This window comes from Oncorhynchus kisutch, unplaced genomic scaffold (genome assembly GCF_002021735.2).
Source record: "Oncorhynchus kisutch isolate 150728-3 unplaced genomic scaffold, Okis_V2 Okis01b-Okis20b_hom, whole genome shotgun sequence".
Lineage (NCBI taxonomy): Eukaryota > Metazoa > Chordata > Actinopteri > Salmoniformes > Salmonidae > Oncorhynchus > Oncorhynchus kisutch.
In genome coordinates this window covers 11,594,675-11,614,711 of record NW_022261978.1, presented here as the reverse complement: position 1 = coordinate 11,614,711, position 20,037 = coordinate 11,594,675, and the positions used below count along the sequence as shown (strand labels likewise).

The following is a 20,037-nucleotide window of genomic DNA, read 5'->3' as shown; positions in this document are numbered from 1 at the left end:
GTAGATAGATACACTGTAACACTGTAATACTGGTTGTAGATAGATACACTGTAATACTGGTTGTAGATAGATACACTGTAACACTGTAACACTGGTTGTAGATAGATACACTGTAACACTGTTGTAGATAGATACACTGTAACACTGGTTGTAGATAGATACACTGTAACACTGTAATACTGGTTGTAGATAGATACACTGTAACACTGGTTGTAGATAGATACACTGTAACACTGGTTGTAGATAGATACACTGTAACACTGGTTGTAGATAGATACACTATAATACTGGTTGTAGATAGATACACTGTAACACTGGTTGTAGATAGATACACTGTAACACTGGTTGTAGATAGATACACTGTACTACTGGTTGTAGATAGATACACTGTTAATACTGGTTGTAGATAGATACACTGTAACACTGGTTGTAGATAGATACACTGTAACACTGGTTGTAGATAGATTACACTGTAACACTGGTTGTAGATAGATACACTGTAACACTGTACCACTGTTGTAGATAGATACACTGGTAAACACTGTAATACTGGTTGTAGATAGATACACTGTAACACTGTAATACTGGTTGTAGATAGATACACTGTAATACTGGTTGTAGATAGATACACTGTAACACTGTAATACTGGTTGTAGATAGATACACTGTAACACTGGTTGTAGATAGATACACTGTAACACTGTAATACTGGTTGTAGATAGATACACTGTAATACTGGTTGTAGATAGATACACTGTAACACTGTAATACTGGTTGTAGATAGATACACTGTAATACTGGTGTAGATAGATACACTGTAACACTGTAACACTGGTTGTAGATAGATACACTGTAACACGTAATACTGGTTGTAGATAGATACACTGTAATACTGTAATACTGGTTGTAGATATATACACTGTACACTGGTTGTAGATAGATACACTGTAACACTGGTTGTAGATAGATACACTGTAACACTGGTTGTAGATAGATACACTGTAATACTGTAATACTGGTTGTAGATAGATACACTGTAAATACTGGTTGTAGATAGATACACTGTAATACTGGTGTAGATAGATACACTGTAACACTGTAATACTGGTGTAGATAGATACACTGTAACACTGTAATACTGGTTGTAGATAGATACACTTGTAATACTGGTTGTTAGATAGATACACTGTAACACTGTTGTAGATAGATACACTGTAACACTGTAATACTGGTTGTAGATAGATACACTGTAACACTGGTTGTAGATAGATACACTGTAACACTGGTTGTAGATAGATACACTGTAACACTGTAATACTGGTTGTAGATAGATACACTGTAACACTGGTTGTAGATAGATACACTGTAACACTGGTTGTAGATAGATACACTGTAACACTGTAATACTGGTTGTAGATAGATACACTGTAACACTGGTTGTAGATAGATACACTGTAACACTGGTTGTAGATAGAAACACTATAATACTGGTTGTAGATAGATACACTGTAACACTGGTTGTAGATAGATACACTGTAACACTGGTTGTAGATAGATACACTGTAATACTGGTTGTAGATAGATACACTGTAACACTGTAATACTGGTTGTAGATAGATACACTGTAATACTGGTTGTAGATAGATACACTGTAACACTGTAATACTGGTTGTAGATAGATACACTGTAACACTGGTTGTAGATAGATACACTGTAACACTGTAATACTGGTTGTAGATAGATACACTGTAATACTGGTTGTAGATAGATACACTGTAACACTGTAATACTGGTTGTAGATAGATACACTGTAATACTGGTTGTAGATAGATACACTGTAACACTGTAATACTGGTTGTAGATAGATACACTGTAATACTGGTTGTAGATAGATACACTGTAACACTGTAATACTGGTTGTAGATAGATACACTGTAACACTGGTTGTAGATAGATACACCTGTAACACTGTAACACTGGTTGTAGATAGATACACTGTACACTGGTTGTAGATAGATACACTGTAACACTGGTTGTAGATAGATACACTGTAACACTGTAATACTGGTTGTAGATAGATACACTGTAACACTGGTTGTAGATAGATACACTGTAACACTGGTTGTAGATAGATAACTGTAACACTGGTTGTAGATAGATACACTATAATACTGGTTGTAGATAGATACACTGTAACACTGGTTGTAGATAGATACACTGTAACACTGGTGTTAGATAGATACACTGTAATACTGGTTGTAGATAGATACACTGTAACACTGTAATACTGGTTGTAGATAGATACACTGTAATACTGGTTGTAGATAGATACACTGTAACACTGTAATACTGGTTGTAGATAGATACACTGTAACACTGGTTGTAGATAGATACACTGTAATACTGGTTGTAGATAGATACACTGTAACACTGTAATACTGGTTGTAGATAGATACACTGTAACACTGGTTGTAGATAGATACACTGTAACACTGGTTGTAGATAGATACACTGTAACACTGTAATACTGGTTGTAGATAGATACACTGTAACACTGGTTGTAGATAGATACACTGTAACACTGGTTGTAGATAGATACACTATAATACTGGTTGTAGATAGATACACTGTAACACTGGTTGTAGATAGATACACTGTAACACTGGTTGTAGATAGATACACTGTAATACTGGTTGTAGATAGATACACTGTAACACTGTAATAGTGGTTGTAGATAGATACACTGTAATACTGGTTGTAGATAGATACACTGTAACACTGTAATACTGGTGTAGATAGATACACTGTAACACTGGTTGTAGATAGATACACTGTAACACTGTAATACTGGTTGTAGATAGATACACTGTAATACTGGTTTGTAGATAGATACACTGTAACACTGGTTAATACTGGTTGTAGATAGATACACTGTAATACTGGTTGTAGATAGATACACTGTAACACTGTAATACTGGTTGTAGATAGATACACTGTAATACTGGTTGTAGATAGATACACTGTAACACTGTAATACTGGTTGTAGATAGATACACTGTAACACTGGTTGTAGATAGATTACACTGTTAACACTGTAATACTGGTTGTAGATAGATACACTGTAATACTGGTTGTAGATAGATACACTGTAACACTGTAATACTGGTTGTAGATAGATACACTGTAACACGGTTGGGTAGATAGATACACTGTAACACTGTAATACTGGTTGTAGATAGATACACTGTAATACTGGTTGTAGATAGATACACTGTAACACTGTAATATCTGGTTGTAGATAGATACACTGTAATACTGGTTGTAGATAGACACACTGTAACACTGTAATACTGGTTGTAGACTAGATACACTGTAATACTGGTTGTAGATAGATACACTGTAACACTGTAATACTGGTGTAGTAGATACACTGTAACACTGGTTGTAGATAGATACACTGTAAACACTGTAATACTGGTTTGTAGATAGATACACTGTAATACTGGTTGTAGATAGATACACTGTAACACTGTAATACTGGTTGTAGATAGATACACTGTAATACTGGTTGTAGATAGATACACTGTAACACTGTAACACTGGTTGTAGATAGATACACTGTAAACACTGGTTGTAGATAGATACACTGTAACACTGGTTGTAGATAATACACTGTAACACTGTAATACTGGTTGTAGATAGATACACTGTAACACTGGTTGTAGATAGATACACTGTAACACTGGTTGTAGATAGATACACTGTAACACTGGTTTAGATAGATACACTATTAATATGGGTTGTAGATAGATGAATGTACACTGGTTGTGATAATACACTGGTAACACTGGTTGTAGATAGATACACATGTACTACTGGTTGTAGATAGATACACTGTATTACTGGTTGTAGATAGATACACTGTAACACTGGTTGTAGATAGATACACTGTAACACTGGTTGTAGAGAGATACACTGTAACACTGGTTGTAGATAGATACACTGTAACACTGTACCACTGTTGTAGATAGATACACTGTAACACTGTAATACTGGTTGTAGATAGATACACTGTAACACTGTAATACTGGTTGTAGATAGATACACTGTAATACTGGTTGTAGATAGATACACTGTAACACTGTAATACTGGTTGTAGATAGATACACTGTAACACTGGTTGTAGATAGATACACTGTAAACACTGTAATACTGGTTGTAGATAGATACACTGTAATACTGGGTTGTAGATAGATACACTGTAACACTGTATACTGGTTGTAGATAGATACACTGTAATACTGGTTGTAGATAGATACACTGTAACACTGTAACACTGGTTGTAGATAGATACACTGTAACACTGTAATACTGGTTGTAGATAGATACACTGTAATACTGTAATACTGGTTGTAGATATATACACCTGTAAACACTGGTTGTAGATAGATACACTGTACACTGGTTGTAGATAGATACACTGTAACACTGGTTGTAGATAGATACACTGTAATACTGTAATACTGGTTGTAGATAGATACACTGTAATACTGGTTGTAGATAGATACACTGTAATACTGGTTGTAGATAGATACACTGTAACACTGTAATACTGGTTGTAGATAGATACACTGTAACACTGTAATACTGGTTGTAGATAGATACCTGTAATACTGGTTGTAGATAGATACACTGTAACACTGTGTAGATAGATACACTGTAACACTGTAATACTGGTTGTAGATAGATACACTGTAACACTGGTTGTAGATAGATACACTGTAACACTGGTTGTAGATAGATACACTGTAACACTGTAATACTGGTTGTAGATAGATACACTGTAACACTGGTTGTAGATAGATACACTGTAACACTGGTTGTAGATAGATACACTGTAACACTGTAATACTGGTTGTAGATAGATACACTGTAACACTGGTTGTAGATAGATTACACTGTAACACTGGTTGTAGATAGAAACACTATAATACTGGTTGTAGATAGATACACTGTAACACTGGTTGTAGATAGATACACTGTAACACTGGTTGTAGATAGATACACTGTAATACTGGTTGTAGATAGATACACTGTAACACTGTAATACTGGTTGTAGATAGATACACTGTAATACTGGTTGTAGATAGATACACTGTAACACTGTAATACTGGTTGTAGATAGATACACTGTAACACTGGTTGTAGATAGATACACTGTAACACTGTAATACTGGTTGTAGATAGATACACTGTAATACTGGTTGTAGATAGATACACTGTAACACTGTAATACTGGTTGTAGATAGATACACTGTAATACTGGTTGTAGATAGATACACTGTAACACTGTAATACTGGTTGTAGATAGATACACTGTAATACTGGTTGTAGATAGATACACTGTAACACTGTAATACTGGTTGTAGATAGATACACTGTAACACTGGTTGTAGATAGATACACTGTAACACTGTAACACTGGTTGTAGATAGATACACTGTAACACTGGTTGTAGATAGATACACTGTAACACTGGTTGTAGATAGATACACTGTAACACTGTAATACTGGTTGTAGATAGATACACTGTAACACTGGTTGTAGATAGATACACTGTAACACTGGTTGTAGATAGATACACTGTAACACTGGTTGTAGATAGATACACTATAATACTGGTTGTAGATAGATACACTGTAACACTGGTTGTAGATAGATACACTGTAACACTGGTTGTAGATAGATACACTGTAATACTGGTTGTAGATAGATACACTGTAACACTGTAATACTGGTTGTAGATAGATACACTGTAATACTGGTTGTAGATAGATACACTGTAACACTGTAATACTGGTTGTAGATAGATACACTGTAACACTGGTTGTAGATAGATACACTGTAATACTGGTTGTAGATAGATACACTGTAACACTGTAATACTGGTTGTAGATAGATACACTGTAACACTGGTTGTAGATAGATACACTGTAACACTGGTTGTAGATAGATACACTGTAAACACTGTAATACTGGTTGTAGATAGATACACTGTAACACTGGTTGTAGATAGATACACTGTAACACTGGTTGTAGATAGATACACTATAATACTGGTTGTAGATAGATACACTGTAACACTGGTTGTAGATAGATACACTGTAACACTGGTTGTAGATAGATACACTGTAATACTCGGTTGTAGATAGATACACTGTAACACTGTAATAGTGGTTGTAGATAGATACACTGTAATACTGGTTGTAGATAGATACACTGTAACACTGTAATACTGGTTGTAGATAGATACACTGTAACACTGGTTGTAGATAGATACACTGTAACACTGTAATACTGGTTGTAGATAGATACACTGTAATACTGGTTGTAGATAGATACACTGTAACACTGTAATACTGGTTGTAGATAGATACACTGTAACACTGGTTGTAGATAGATACACTGTAACACTGTAATACTGGTTGTAGATAGATACACTGTAATACTGGTTGTAGATAGATACACTGTAACACTGTAATACTGGTTGTAGATAGATACACTGTAATACTGGTTGTAGATAGATACACTGTAACACTGTAATACTGGTTGTAGATAGATACACTGTAATACTGGTTGTAGATAGATACACTGTAACACTGTAATACTGGTTGTAGATAGATACACTGTAACACTGGTTGTAGATAGATACACTGTAACACTGTAACACTGGTTGTAGATAGATACACTGTAACACTGGTTGTAGATAGATACACTGTAACACTGGTTGTAGATAGATACACTGTAACACTGTAATACTGGTTGTAGATAGATACACTGTAACACTGGTTGTAGATAGATACACTGTAACACTGTTGTAGATAGATACACTGTAACACTGGTTGTAGATAGATACACTATAATACTGGTTGTAGATAGATACACTGTAACACTGGTTGTAGATAGATACACTGTAACACTGGTTGTAGATAGATACACTGTAATACTGGTTGTAGATAGATACACTGTAACACCTGTAATACTGGTTGTAGATAGATTACACTGTAATACTGGTTGTAGATAGATACACTGTAACACTGTAATACTGGTTGTAGATAGATACACTGTAACACTGGTTGTAGATAGATACACTGTAATACTGGTTGTAGATAGATACACTGTAACACTGTAATACTGGTTGTAGATAGATACACTGTAACACTGGTTGTAGATAGATACACTGTAACACTGGTTGTAGATAGATACACTGTAACACTGTAATACTGGTTGTAGATAGATACACTGTAACACTGGTTGTAGATAGATACACTGTAACACTGGTTGTAGATAGATACACTATAATACTGGTTGTAGATAGATACACTGTAACACTGGTTGTAGATAGATACACTGTAACACTGGTTGTAGATAGATACACTGTAATACTGGTTGTAGATAGATACACTGTAACACTGTAATAGTGGTTGTAGATAGATACACTGTAATACTGGTTGTAGATAGATACACTGTAACACTGTAATACTGGTTGTAGATAGATACACTGTAACACTGGTTGTAGATAGATACACTGTAACACTGTAATACTGGTTGTAGATAGATACACTGTAATACTGGTTGTAGATAGATACACTGTAACACTGTAATACTGGTTGTAGATAGATACACTGTAATACTGGTTGTAGATAGATACACTGTAACACTGTAATACTGGTTGTAGATAGATACACTGTAATACTGGTTGTAGATAGATACACTGTAACACTGTAATACTGGTTGTAGATAGATACACTGTAACACTGGTTGTAGATAGATACACTGTAACACTGTAATACTGGTTGTAGATAGATACACTGTAATACTGGTTGTAGATAGATACACTGTAACACTGTAATACTGGTTGTAGATAGATACACTGTAATACTGGTTGTAGATAGATACACTGTAACACTGTAACACTGGTTGTAGATAGATACACTGTAACACTGGTTGTAGATAGATACACTGTAACACTGGTTGTAGATAGATACACTGTAACACTGTAATACTGGTTGTAGATAGATACACTGTAACACTGGTTGTAGATAGATACACTGTAACACTGGTTGTAGATAGATACACTGTAACCACTGGTTGTAGATAGATACACTATAATACTGGTTGTAGATAGATACACTGTAACACTGGTTGTAGATAGATACACTGTAACACTGGTTGTAGATAGATACACTGTAACACTGGTTGTAGATAGATACACTGTAATACTGGTTGTAGATAGATACACTGTAACACTGTAATACTGGTTGTAGATAGATACACTGTAACACTGGTTGTAGATAGATACACTGTAACACTGGTTGTAGATAGATACACTGTAACACTGTAATACTGGTTGTAGATAGATACACTGTAACACTGGTTGTAGATAGATACACTGTAACACTGGTTGTAGATAGATACACTATAATACTGGTTGTAGATAGATACACTGTAACACTGGTTGTAGATAGATACACTGTAACACTGTTGTAGATAGATACACTGTAATACTGGTTGTAGATAGATACACTGTAACACTGTAATAGTGGTTGTAGATAGATACACTGTAATACTGGTTGTAGATAGATACACTGTAACACTGTAATACTGGTTGTAGATAGATACACTGTAACACTGGTTGTAGATAGATACACTGTAACACTGTAATACTGGTTGTAGATAGATACACTGTAATACTGGTTGTAGATAGATACACTGTAACACTGTAATACTGGTTGTAGATAGATACACTGTAATACTGGTTGTAGATAGATACACTGTAACACTGTAATACTGGTTGTAGATAGATACACTGTATACTGGTTGTAGATAGATACACTGTAACACTGTAATACTGGTTGTAGATAGATACACTGTAACACTGGTTGTAGATAGATACACTGTAACACTGTAATACTGGTTGTAGATAGATACACTGTAATACTGGTTGTAGATAGATACACTGTAACACTGTAATACTGGTTGTAGATAGATACACTGTAATACTGGTTGTAGATAGATACACTGTAACACTGTAACACTGGTTGTAGATAGATACACTGTAACACTGGTTGTAGATAGATACACTGTAACACTGGTTGTAGATAGATACACTGTAACACTGTAATACTGGTTGTAGATAGATACACTGTAACACTGGTTGTAGATAGATACACTGTAACACTGGTTGTAGATAGATACACTGTAACACTGGTTGTAGATAGATACACTATAATACTGGTTGTAGATAGATACACTGTAACACTGGTTGTAGATAGATACACTGTAACACTGGTTGTAGATAGATACACTGTAATACTGGTTGTAGATAGATACACTGTAACACTGTAATACTGGTTGTAGATAGATACACTGTAATACTGGTTGTAGATAGATACACTGTAACACTGTAATACTGGTTGTAGATAGATACACTGTAACACTGGTTGTAGATAGATACACTGTAACACTGTAATACTGGTTGTAGATAGATACACTGTAATACTGGTTGTAGATAGATACACTGTAACACTGTAATACTGGTTGTAGATAGATACACTGTAATACTGGTTGTAGATAGATACACTTGTAACACTGTAACACTGGTTGTAGATAGATACACTGTAACACTGTAATACTGGTTGTAGATAGATACACTGTAACACTGTAATACTGGTTGTAGATAGATACACTGTAACACTGGTTGTAGATAGATACACTGTAACACTGTAATACTGGTTGTAGATAGATACACTGTAATACTGGTTGTAGATAGATACACTGTAACACTGTAATACTGGTTGTAGATAGATACACTGTAACACTGGTTGTAGATAGATACACTGTAATACTGGTTGTAGATAGATACACTGTAACACTGGTTGTAGATAGATACACTGTAATACTGGTTGTAGATAGATACACTGTAACACTGGTTGTAGATAGATACACTGTAATACTGGTTGTGTAGATAGATACACTGTAACACTGTAACACTGGTTGTAGATAGATACACTGTAACACTGTAATACTGGTTGTAGATAGATACACTGTAATACTGTAATACTGGTTATAGATAGATACACTGTAATACTGGTTGTAGATAGATACACTGTAACACTGTAATACTGGTTGTAGATAGATACACTGTAATACTGGTTGTAGATAGATACACTGTAATACTGGTTGTAGATAGATACACTGTAATACTGGTTGTAGATAGATACACTGTAATACTGGTTGTAGATAGATACGTGTAGATAGATACACTGTAATACTGGTTGTAGATAGATACACTGTAACACTGGTTGTAGATAGATACACTGTAACACTGTTGTGGATAGATACACTGTAACACTGTAATGCTGGTTGTAGATAGATACACTGTAATACTGGTTGTAGATAGATACACTGTAACACTGTAATACTGGTTGTAGATAGATACACTGTAATACTGGTTGTAGATAGATACACTGTAACACTGGTTGTAGATAGATACACTGTAACACTGTAATACTGGTTGTAGATAGATACACTGTAATACTGGTTGTAGATAGATACACTGTAATACTGGTTGTAGATAGATACACTGTAATACTGGTTGTAGATAGATACACTGTAACACTGGTTGTAGATAGATACACTGTAACACTGTTGGAGATAGATACACTGTAACACTGTAACACTGGTTGTAGATAGATACACTGTAACACTGTAATACTGGTTGTAGATAGATACACTGTACCACTGTTGTAGATAGATACACTGTAATACTGTAATACTGGTTGTAGATAGATACACTGTAACACTGGTTGTAGATAGATACACTGTAACACTGGTTGTAGATAGCTACATTGTAATACTGGTTGTAGATAGATACACTGTAACACTGTAACACTGGTTGTAGATAGATACACTGTAACACTGTAATACTGGTTGTAGATAGATACACTGTAACACTGGTTGTAGATAGATACACTGTAACACTGTAATACTGGTTGTAGATAGATGCACTGTAACACTGGTTGTAGATAGATACACTGTAACACTGTAATACTGGTTGTAGATAGATACACTGTAACACTGGTTGTAGATAGATACACTGTAATACTGGTTGTAGATAGATACACTATAATACTGGTTGTAGATAGATACACTGTAATACTGGTTGTAGATAGATACACTGTAATACTGGTTGTAGATAGATACACTGTAACACTGGTTGTAGATAGATACACTGTAATACTGGTTGTAGATAGATACACTGTAACACATTTTGAGTGAGTGTATGTATCCAACGCCGTCTCTCTTTATAAGGGATGTGTGTATTGGTAGATGTATATATTAATGTATGTATTGTACTACAGGGGATGCGTGTATTGGTGGATGTATATATTGTACTACAGGGGATGCGTGTATTGGTGGATGTATATATTGTACTACAGGGGATGCGTGTATTGGTGGATGTATATATTGTACTACAGGGGATGTGTGTATTGGTGGATGTATATATTAATGTATATATTGTACTACAGGGGATGCGTGTATTGGTAGATGCACGGGACAAGCTGGGGATTCCGTGGCAGAACTCTGAAAACGAGAAGCACGGCATGTTTGTGATGTCATTTGAGGGGCGTGGTGGAGTGGCGGTAGAACCAATGGAATTCCAGCTTTATGGTCTGGCGCTGGACGCTCTGTGGAGGGATTCTGGAATACAGGACGCCTACGCACGACGCAGTGAGTTTCAACTGGTGAGTCTGACACACACATACACACACACACACACACACACAGAGATAGACACACACACACACACACAGCTACACACACACACAGCTACACACACACAGCTACACACACACACAGCTACACACACACACAGCTACACACACACAGCTACACACACACACAGCTACACACACACAGCTACACACACACACAGCTACACACACACACGAGAGCCGTGTCTGAGACTGAAAAATCACACACTCATTTGTTTGCGTCAGAGAGTGACTGTGTGTGTTGTTATTATGATGTCACAGTCTCTCCCTTCAACTCCAGATAAGTTAGAGCTGCATTCAACATTCAAAACAGTTCGTTGTTTACAAACTGAGAACACGCTATGACAAAAAAAGATTCTAGAACCTAAAAGGATTCTTTGACTGTCCCCATAGGAGAACCCTTTGAAGAACCCTTTTAGGTTCCAAGTAGTAGAACCCCTCCACAGAGCGTTCTACCTGGAACCAAAAAGGGCTCTCCCTTGGAGATAGCCGAAAAACCCTTTTGGAACCTTTTTTTAAAGAGTGTATTTGAGTGTGTAGTGTGTGTAGAGTGTGTAGTGTGTAGAGTGTGTAGTGTGTAGAGTGTGTAGTCTGTGAAGTGTAGTGTGTTTACTGTGTGTAGAGTGTGTAGTGTTGTGTGTAGTGTAGTGTGTGTAGAGGGTGTAGTGTGTGTAGTGTGTGTAGAGTGTGTGTGTAGGTTTGTATGTTGCTAGGTGACAACAAGGCTGTCAGGGCTGACTAGAGACTGTCAATCATTCATTTATCATTCATTTATTGTTAATTTATCATTAATTTATCACTGTCCGACATAAAAAAAAATTAACTCATGGTTGTTTGTGTTAGGGTTGTGCGATGTCAACCTTCGTCTTATCAAGAATATGTACCCATAAAACACTGTGCTATACTGGCCCTATTGGCCACGCCGCTCCTGGACCAATCAGGACGAAGCCTGGGTAGAAGCTATATAATCAGATAGTATTGTTTAAAGCCTTGGTAGAAGCTATATAATCAGATAGTATTGTTTAAAGCCTTGGTAGAGGCTATATAATCAGATAGTATTGTTTATAGCCTGGGTAGAGGCTCTATAATAAGATAGTATTGTTTATAGCCTGGGTAGAGGCTATATAATCAGATAGTATTGTTTAAAGCCTGGGTAGAGGCTATATAATTAGATAGTTTTGTTTTAAGCCTTGGTAGAGGCTATATAATCAGATAGTATTGTTGAAAGCTGTGCTATAGTTGTTCATTCTTGTTATTTTTGAAAAGACCCAACAACTTTAGGACAACACCTTTGTAGGCTAGAATATTTGTGAAATGAGCTACTGTTCATAACCTTAACTCGTCTTAAAATGTTTATGACAGGCCGGTAAGAATAATGGGGATAGGTTATTGGACATTTGGTTTTAGACCTCGCATAGAGAGATCTTCCCGGTCCGCATGGGTCATATCTTTCTTAATGAGCTGTACATTGATTAAACTCGTTTTTTTCGAAAGGCTATTGATATAGTTGGTTCTGTCATTACTAGTCTGATATACCTTATGTTGTCAGGCTATTGATATAGTTGGTTCTGTCATTACTAGTCTGATATACCTTATGTTGTCAGGCTATTGATATAGTTGGTTCTGTCATTATTAGTTCCCTGGATACCTATGTTGTCAGGCTATTGATATAGTTGGTTCTGTCATTACTAGTCTGATATACCTTATGTTGTCAGGCTATTGATATAGTTGGTTCTGTCATTACTAGTTGCCTGGATACCTTACGTTGTCAGGCTATTGATATAGTTGGTTCTGTCATTATTAGTTCCCTGGATACCTTACGTTGTCAGGCTATTGATATAGTTGGTTCTGTCATTATTAGTTCCCTGGATACCTTACGTTGTCAGGCTATTGATATAGTTGGTTCTGTTATTACCAGTCTGATATACCTTATGTTGTCAGGCTATTGATATGGTTGGTTCTGTCATTACTAGTGTGATATACCTTATGTTGTCAGGCTATTGATATAGTTGGTTCTGTCATTACTAGTTCCCTGGATACCTTACGTTGTCAGGCTATTGATATAGTTGGTTCTGTCATTACTAGTCTGATGTACTTTATCTTGTCATGCTATGTATATAGTTGGTTCTGTCATTATTAGTTCCCTGGATACCTTACGTTGTCAGACTATTGATATCGTTGGTTCTGTCATTATTAGTTCCCTGGATACCTTACGTTGTCAGGCTATTGATATAGTTGGTTCTGTCATTACTAGTCTGATGTACTTTATCTTGTCATGCTATGTATATAGTTGGTTCTGTCATTATTAGTTCCCTGGATACCTTATGCTGTCAGGCTATTGATATAGTTGGTTCTGTCATTATTAGTTCCCTGGATAACTAGCGTTGTCAGGCTATAGTTATAGTTGGTTTTGTCAAAACGAGTTCCCTGGATACCTTACGTTGTCAGGCTATTGATATAGTTGGTTCTGTCATTATTAGTTCCCTGGATACCTTACATTGTCAGGCTATTGATATAGTTGGTTCTGTCATTATTAGTTCCCTGGATAGCTTACGTTGCCAGGCTAGTGATATAGTTGGTTCTGTCATTACTAGTTCCCTGGATACCGTACATTGTCAGGCTAATGATATAGTTGGTTCTGTCATTACTAGTTCCCTGGATACCGTACATTGTCAGGCTATTGATATAGTTGGTTCTGTCATTACTAGTCTGATATAACTTATGTTGTCAGGCTATTGATTTGTTTTTATATATATTATTATTATTATATTTTTTTTTCACCTTTATTTAACCAGGTAGGCTAGTTGAGAACAAGTTCTCATTTGCAACTGCGACCTGGCCAAGATAAAGCATAGCAGTGTGAGCATACAACAAAGAGTTACACATGGAGTAAACAATTAACAAGTCAATAACACAGTAGAAAACAAAGGGGGGGTCTATATACAATGTGTGCAAAATGCATGAGGAGGTAGGCAAATAATTACAATTTTGCAGATTAACACTGGAGTGATAAAAGATCAGATGGTCATGTACAGGTAGAGATATTGGTGTGCAGAAGAGCAGAAAAGTAAATAAATAAAAACAGTATGGGGATGAGGTAGGTGAAAAGGGTGGGCTATTTACCAATAGACTATGTACAGCTGCAGCGATCGGTTAGCTGCTCAGATAGCTGATGTTTGAAGTTGGTGAGGGAGATAAAAGTCTCCAACTTCAGCGATTTTTGCAATTCGTTCCAGTCACAGGCAGCAGAGTACTGGAACGAAAGGCGGGCCAAATGAGGTGTTGGCTTTAGGGATGAATTTAGTTTGATATATTTGGTTCTGTCATTACTAGTCTGATATACCTTATGTTGTCATGCTATTGATATATTTGGTTCTGTCATTACTAGTCTGATATACCTTATGTTGTCATGCTATTGATATATTTGGTTCTGTCATTACTAGTCTGATATACCTTATGTTGTCAGGCTATTGATATAGTTGGTTCTGTCATTATTAGTTCCCTGGATACCTTACGTTGTCAGGCTATTGATATAATTGGTTCTGTCATTATTAGTTCCCTGGATACCTTACGTTGTCAGGCTATTGATATAATTGGTTCTGTCATTATTAGCTCCCTGGATACCTTACGTTATCAGGCTATTGATATAGTTGGTCCTGTCGTTATTAGTTCCCTGGATACCTTACGTTGTCAGGCTATTGATATAGTTGGTTCTGTCATTATTAGTTCCATGGATACCTTATGTTGTCAGGCTATTGATCTAGTTGGTTCTGTCATTACTAGTCCCCTGGATACCTAGCGTTGTCAAGCTATTGATCTAGTTGGTTCTGTCATTACTAGTCCCCTGGATACCTAGCGTTGTCAGGCTATTGATATAGTTGGTTCTGTCATTACTAGTCTGATATACCTTATGTTGTCAGGCTATTGATATAGTTGGTTCTGTCATTACTAGTTCCCTGGATACCTTACGTTGTCAGGCTATTGATCTAGTTGGTTCTGTCATTATTAGTCCCCTGGATACCTAGCGTTGTCAGGCTATTGATATAGTTGGTTCTGTCATTATTAGGTCCCTGGATACCTTACGTTGTCAGGCTATTGATAAAGTTGGTTCTGTCATTATTAGTCCTGTGGATACCTTACATTGTCAGGATACCTCCTGCTGTCCTGCTGTCCTGCTGTATACTGTCCTGCTGTATACTGTCCTGCTGTCCTGCTGTATACTGTCCTGCTGTATACTGTCCTGCTGTATACTGTCCTGCTGTCCTGCTGTGTGCTGTCCTGCTGTATACTGTCCTGCTGTATACTGTCCTGCTGTATACTGTCCTGCTGTCCTGCTCTATACTGTCCTGCTGTGTGCTGTCCTGCTGTATACTGTCCTGCTGTGTGCTGTCCTGCTGTATACTGTCCTGCTGTGTGCTGTCCTGCTGTATACTGTCCTGCTGTATACTGTCCTGCGGTGTGCTGTCCCTGCTGTATAACTGTCCTGTCCTGCTGTGTACTGTCCTGCTGTATACTGTCCTGCTGTCCTGCTGTGTGCTGTATACTGTCCTGCTGTATACTGTCCTGCTGTATACTGTCCTGCTGTGTGCTGTCCTGCTGTATACTGTCCTGCTGTGTACTGTCCTGCTGTATACTGTCCTGCTGTCCTGCTGTGTGCTGTATACTGTCCTGCTGTATACTGTCCTGCTGTATACTGTCCTGCTGTCCTGCTGTATACTGTCCCTGCTGTATACTGTCCTGCTGTGTGCTGTCCTGCTGTATACTGTCCTGCTGTGTGCTGTCCTGCTGTATACTGTCCTGCTGTCCTGCTGTGTGCTGTCCTGCTGTATACTGTCCTGCTGTCCTGCTGTGTGCTGTCCTGCTGTATACTGTCCTGCTGTCCTGCTGTATACTGTCCTGCTGTGTGTTCTGTCCTGCTGTCCTGCGTGTACTGTCCTGCTGTCCTGCTGTGTGCTGTCCTGCTGTGTGCTGTCCTGCTGTGTACTGTCCTGCCTGTCCTGCTGTATACTGTCCTGCTGTCCTGCTGTGTTCTGGTCCTGCTGTCCTGCTGTATACTGTCCTGCTGTATACTGTCCTGCTGTCCTGCTGTGTTCTGTCCTGCTGTGTACTGTCCTGCTGTCCTGCTGTCCTGCTGTGTGCTGTCCTGCTGTGTGCTGTCCTGCTGTGTACTGTCCCTGCTGTATACTGTCCTGCTGTATACTGTCCTGCGTCCTGCTGTATACTGTCCTGCTTGTATACTGTCCTGCTGTATACTGTCCTGCTGTCCTGCTGTGTTCTGTCCTGCTGTCCTGCTGTGTACTGTCCTGCTGTATACTGTCCTGCTGTCCTGCTGTGTTCTGTCCTGCTGTCCTGCTGTCCTGCTGTGTGCTGTCCTGCTGTCCTGCTGTCCTGCTGTGTGCTGTCCTGCTGTCCTGCTGTGTACTGTCCTGCTGTGTACTGTCCTGCTGTATACTGTGTGCTGTCCTGCTGTCCTGCTGTCCTGCTGTGTACTGTCCTGCTGTGTGCTGTCCTGCTGTCCTGCTGTGTACTGTCCTGCTGTCCTGCTGTCCTGCTGTCCTGCTGTCCTGCTGTGTTCTGTCCTGCTGTCCTGCTGTGTGCTGTCCTGCTGTCCTGCTGTCCTGCTGTCCTGCTGTCCTGCTGTGTGCTGTCCTGCTGTGTACTGTCCTACTGTGTGCTGTCCTACTATGTACTGTCCTACTGTGTGCTGTCCTGCTGTGTTCTGTCCTGCTGTGTTCTGTCCTACTGTGTGCTGTCCTGCTGTGTTCTGTCCTACTGTGTACTGTCCTACTGTGTGCTGTCCTGCTGTGTACTGTCCTGCTGTGTGCTGTCCTGCTGTGTACTGTCCTACTGTGTGCTGTCCTGCTGTGTACTGTCCTGCTGTGTTCTGTCCTACTGTGTGCTGTCCTGCTGTGTGCTGTCCTGCTGTGTGCTGTCCTGCTGTCCTGATGTGTACTGCAAACGAGGCTAATCTTGTCATTAGTCACAGTGGACAATGCTAGCATGCTAACGTGATACACAGAAGACAACTTGGTTCCTGTTCAGATAAACAGAACAAGACCGAGTGAATCCTCAGACTGCAGCTGCCTTTCGGGCTTCTCTCTTTCTCTGTGTGTATTTTTCTCTCTTCTTCCATCTCTTTCTCTCTTGCTATCTTTATTTATGAAAGTCTTTGTTTTTCTTCCATCTCTTTCTCTCTTGCTATCTTTATTTATGAAAGTCTTTGTTTTTCTTCCATCTCTCTCTCTCTTGCTATCTTTATTTATGAGTCTTTATTTTTCTCCCTCTCGTTCTCTCTCTCACCCTCTCTCCTTTTCTCTGTCTGTCTCACTACCCCCTCTATCTTTCTCTCTGAGAGGTTTTTCCGGTTACCACAGCCCAGCTTTCCCAGGAAACTCTGGATCCCAGCCAGAGAAAAAGAGAGCGAGAGAGAGAGAGAAATAAGGTTGGGGGAGGGGAGAGGGGTTGAGAGAAACAGGATGACTGGGAGAAATGGAGAGAAGGGAGGAGTAGAGAGATAGAGAGAAAACAGAAACGACTGACAGCCCCCCGCAACACACACCCAGCATCATACCACCCTGCATACCACCCTGCATACCACCCAGCAGCATACCACCCTGCATACCACCCTGCATACCACCCAGCAGCATACCACCCAGCAGCATACCACCCTGCATACCACCCTGCATACCACCCAGCAGCATACCACCCTGCATACCAACCAGCAGCATACCACCCTGCATACCACCCAGCAGCATACCACCCAGCAGCATACCACCCTGCATACCACCCTGCATACCACCCAGCAGCATACCACCCTGCATAGCACCCAGCAGCATACCACCCTACAGCATACCACCCAGCAGCATACCACCCTGCATACCACCCAGCAGCATACCACCCTGCATACCACCCAGCAGCATACCGCCCAGCAGCATACCACCCAGCAGCATACCACCCTGCATACCACCCAGCAGCATACCACCCTGCATACCACACAGCAGCATACCACCCTGCATACCACCCAGCAGTATACCACCCAGAAGCATACCACCCTGCATACCACCCAGCAGCATACCACCTAGAAGCATACCACCCAGCAGCATACCACCCAGCAGCATACCACCCAGGAGCATACCACCCTGCATATCACTGCTGGCTTGCTTCTGAAGCTAAGCAGGGTTGGTCCTGGTCAGTTCCTGGATGGGAGACCAGATGCTGCTGGAAGTGGTGTTGGAGGGCCAGTAGGAGGCACTCTTTCCTCTGGTCTAAAAAAGAATATCCCAGGGCAATGATTGGGGACACTGCCCTGTGTATGGGTGCCGTCTTTCGGATGGCACGTTAAACGGGTGTCCAGACTTTCTGAGGTCAATAAAGATCCCATGGCACTTATCGTAAGAGTTAACTCCGGTGTCCTGGCTAAATTCCCAATCCGGCCATCAAACCATCACGGTCACCTAATAATCCCCAGTTTACAATTGTCTCACTCATCCACCTCCTCTCCCCTGTAACTATTCCCCAGGACCTAATAATCCTCAGTTTACAATTGTCTCACTCATCCACCTCCTCTCCCCTGTAACTATTCCCCAGGACCTAATAATCCTCAGTTTACAATTGTCTCACTCATCCACCTCCTCTCCCCTGTAACTATTCTCCAGGACCTAATAATCCCCAGTTTACAATTGTCTCACTCATCCACCTCCTCTCCCCTGTAACTATTCCCCAGGTCGTTGCTGTAAACAGATAAATACAATAATATTTTTTTTCTCCAACACAAGTTGGAGAACGAGAGATTGAATCCTGTTATGCCAGGATCCGATGTTATGCCGGGATCCGATGTTATGCCGGGATCCGATGTTATGCCGGGATCCAATGTTATGCCGGGATCCGATCGTGCCGTCGGGTATGTGCCAATTAAAGGTAATTAACGATGTAGCTGACATATGCAGCGATTAGTGTTAATGCCAACGAGGGGAACACTCCCTTTAAAAGGGATAAGGAATGATCAAATCAGGCCCTCACTCTATCTTAAAGATACATGGGCCTGTTCACTGCAGTAGGGAGGAGAGAGAGACAGAGATAAACACTGTGGTGTGGGGCCTGTTCACTGTAGTAGGGAGGAGAGAGACAGAGATAAACACTGTGGTGTGGGGCCTGTTCACTGCAGTAGGGAGGAGAGAGAGAGACAGCACTGTGGTGTGGG

The 20,037-nt window shown here is 39.3% G+C and overlaps 1 protein-coding gene across 1 annotated transcript in view; it reads left to right on the top strand.

Annotated features, from left to right (window-relative positions):
- gna12a (guanine nucleotide binding protein (G protein) alpha 12a) overlaps window positions 1–20,037 on the top strand; it is a 51,358-nt gene that overhangs the window by 15,925 nt on the left and 15,396 nt on the right. Inside the window, exon 2 of the mRNA XM_031811509.1 lies at window positions 11,592–11,807. Within this exon, the coding sequence (XP_031667369.1) occupies window positions 11,592–11,807 (216 nt within the window). The remainder of the gene's footprint in view (window positions 1–11,591; window positions 11,808–20,037) is intronic.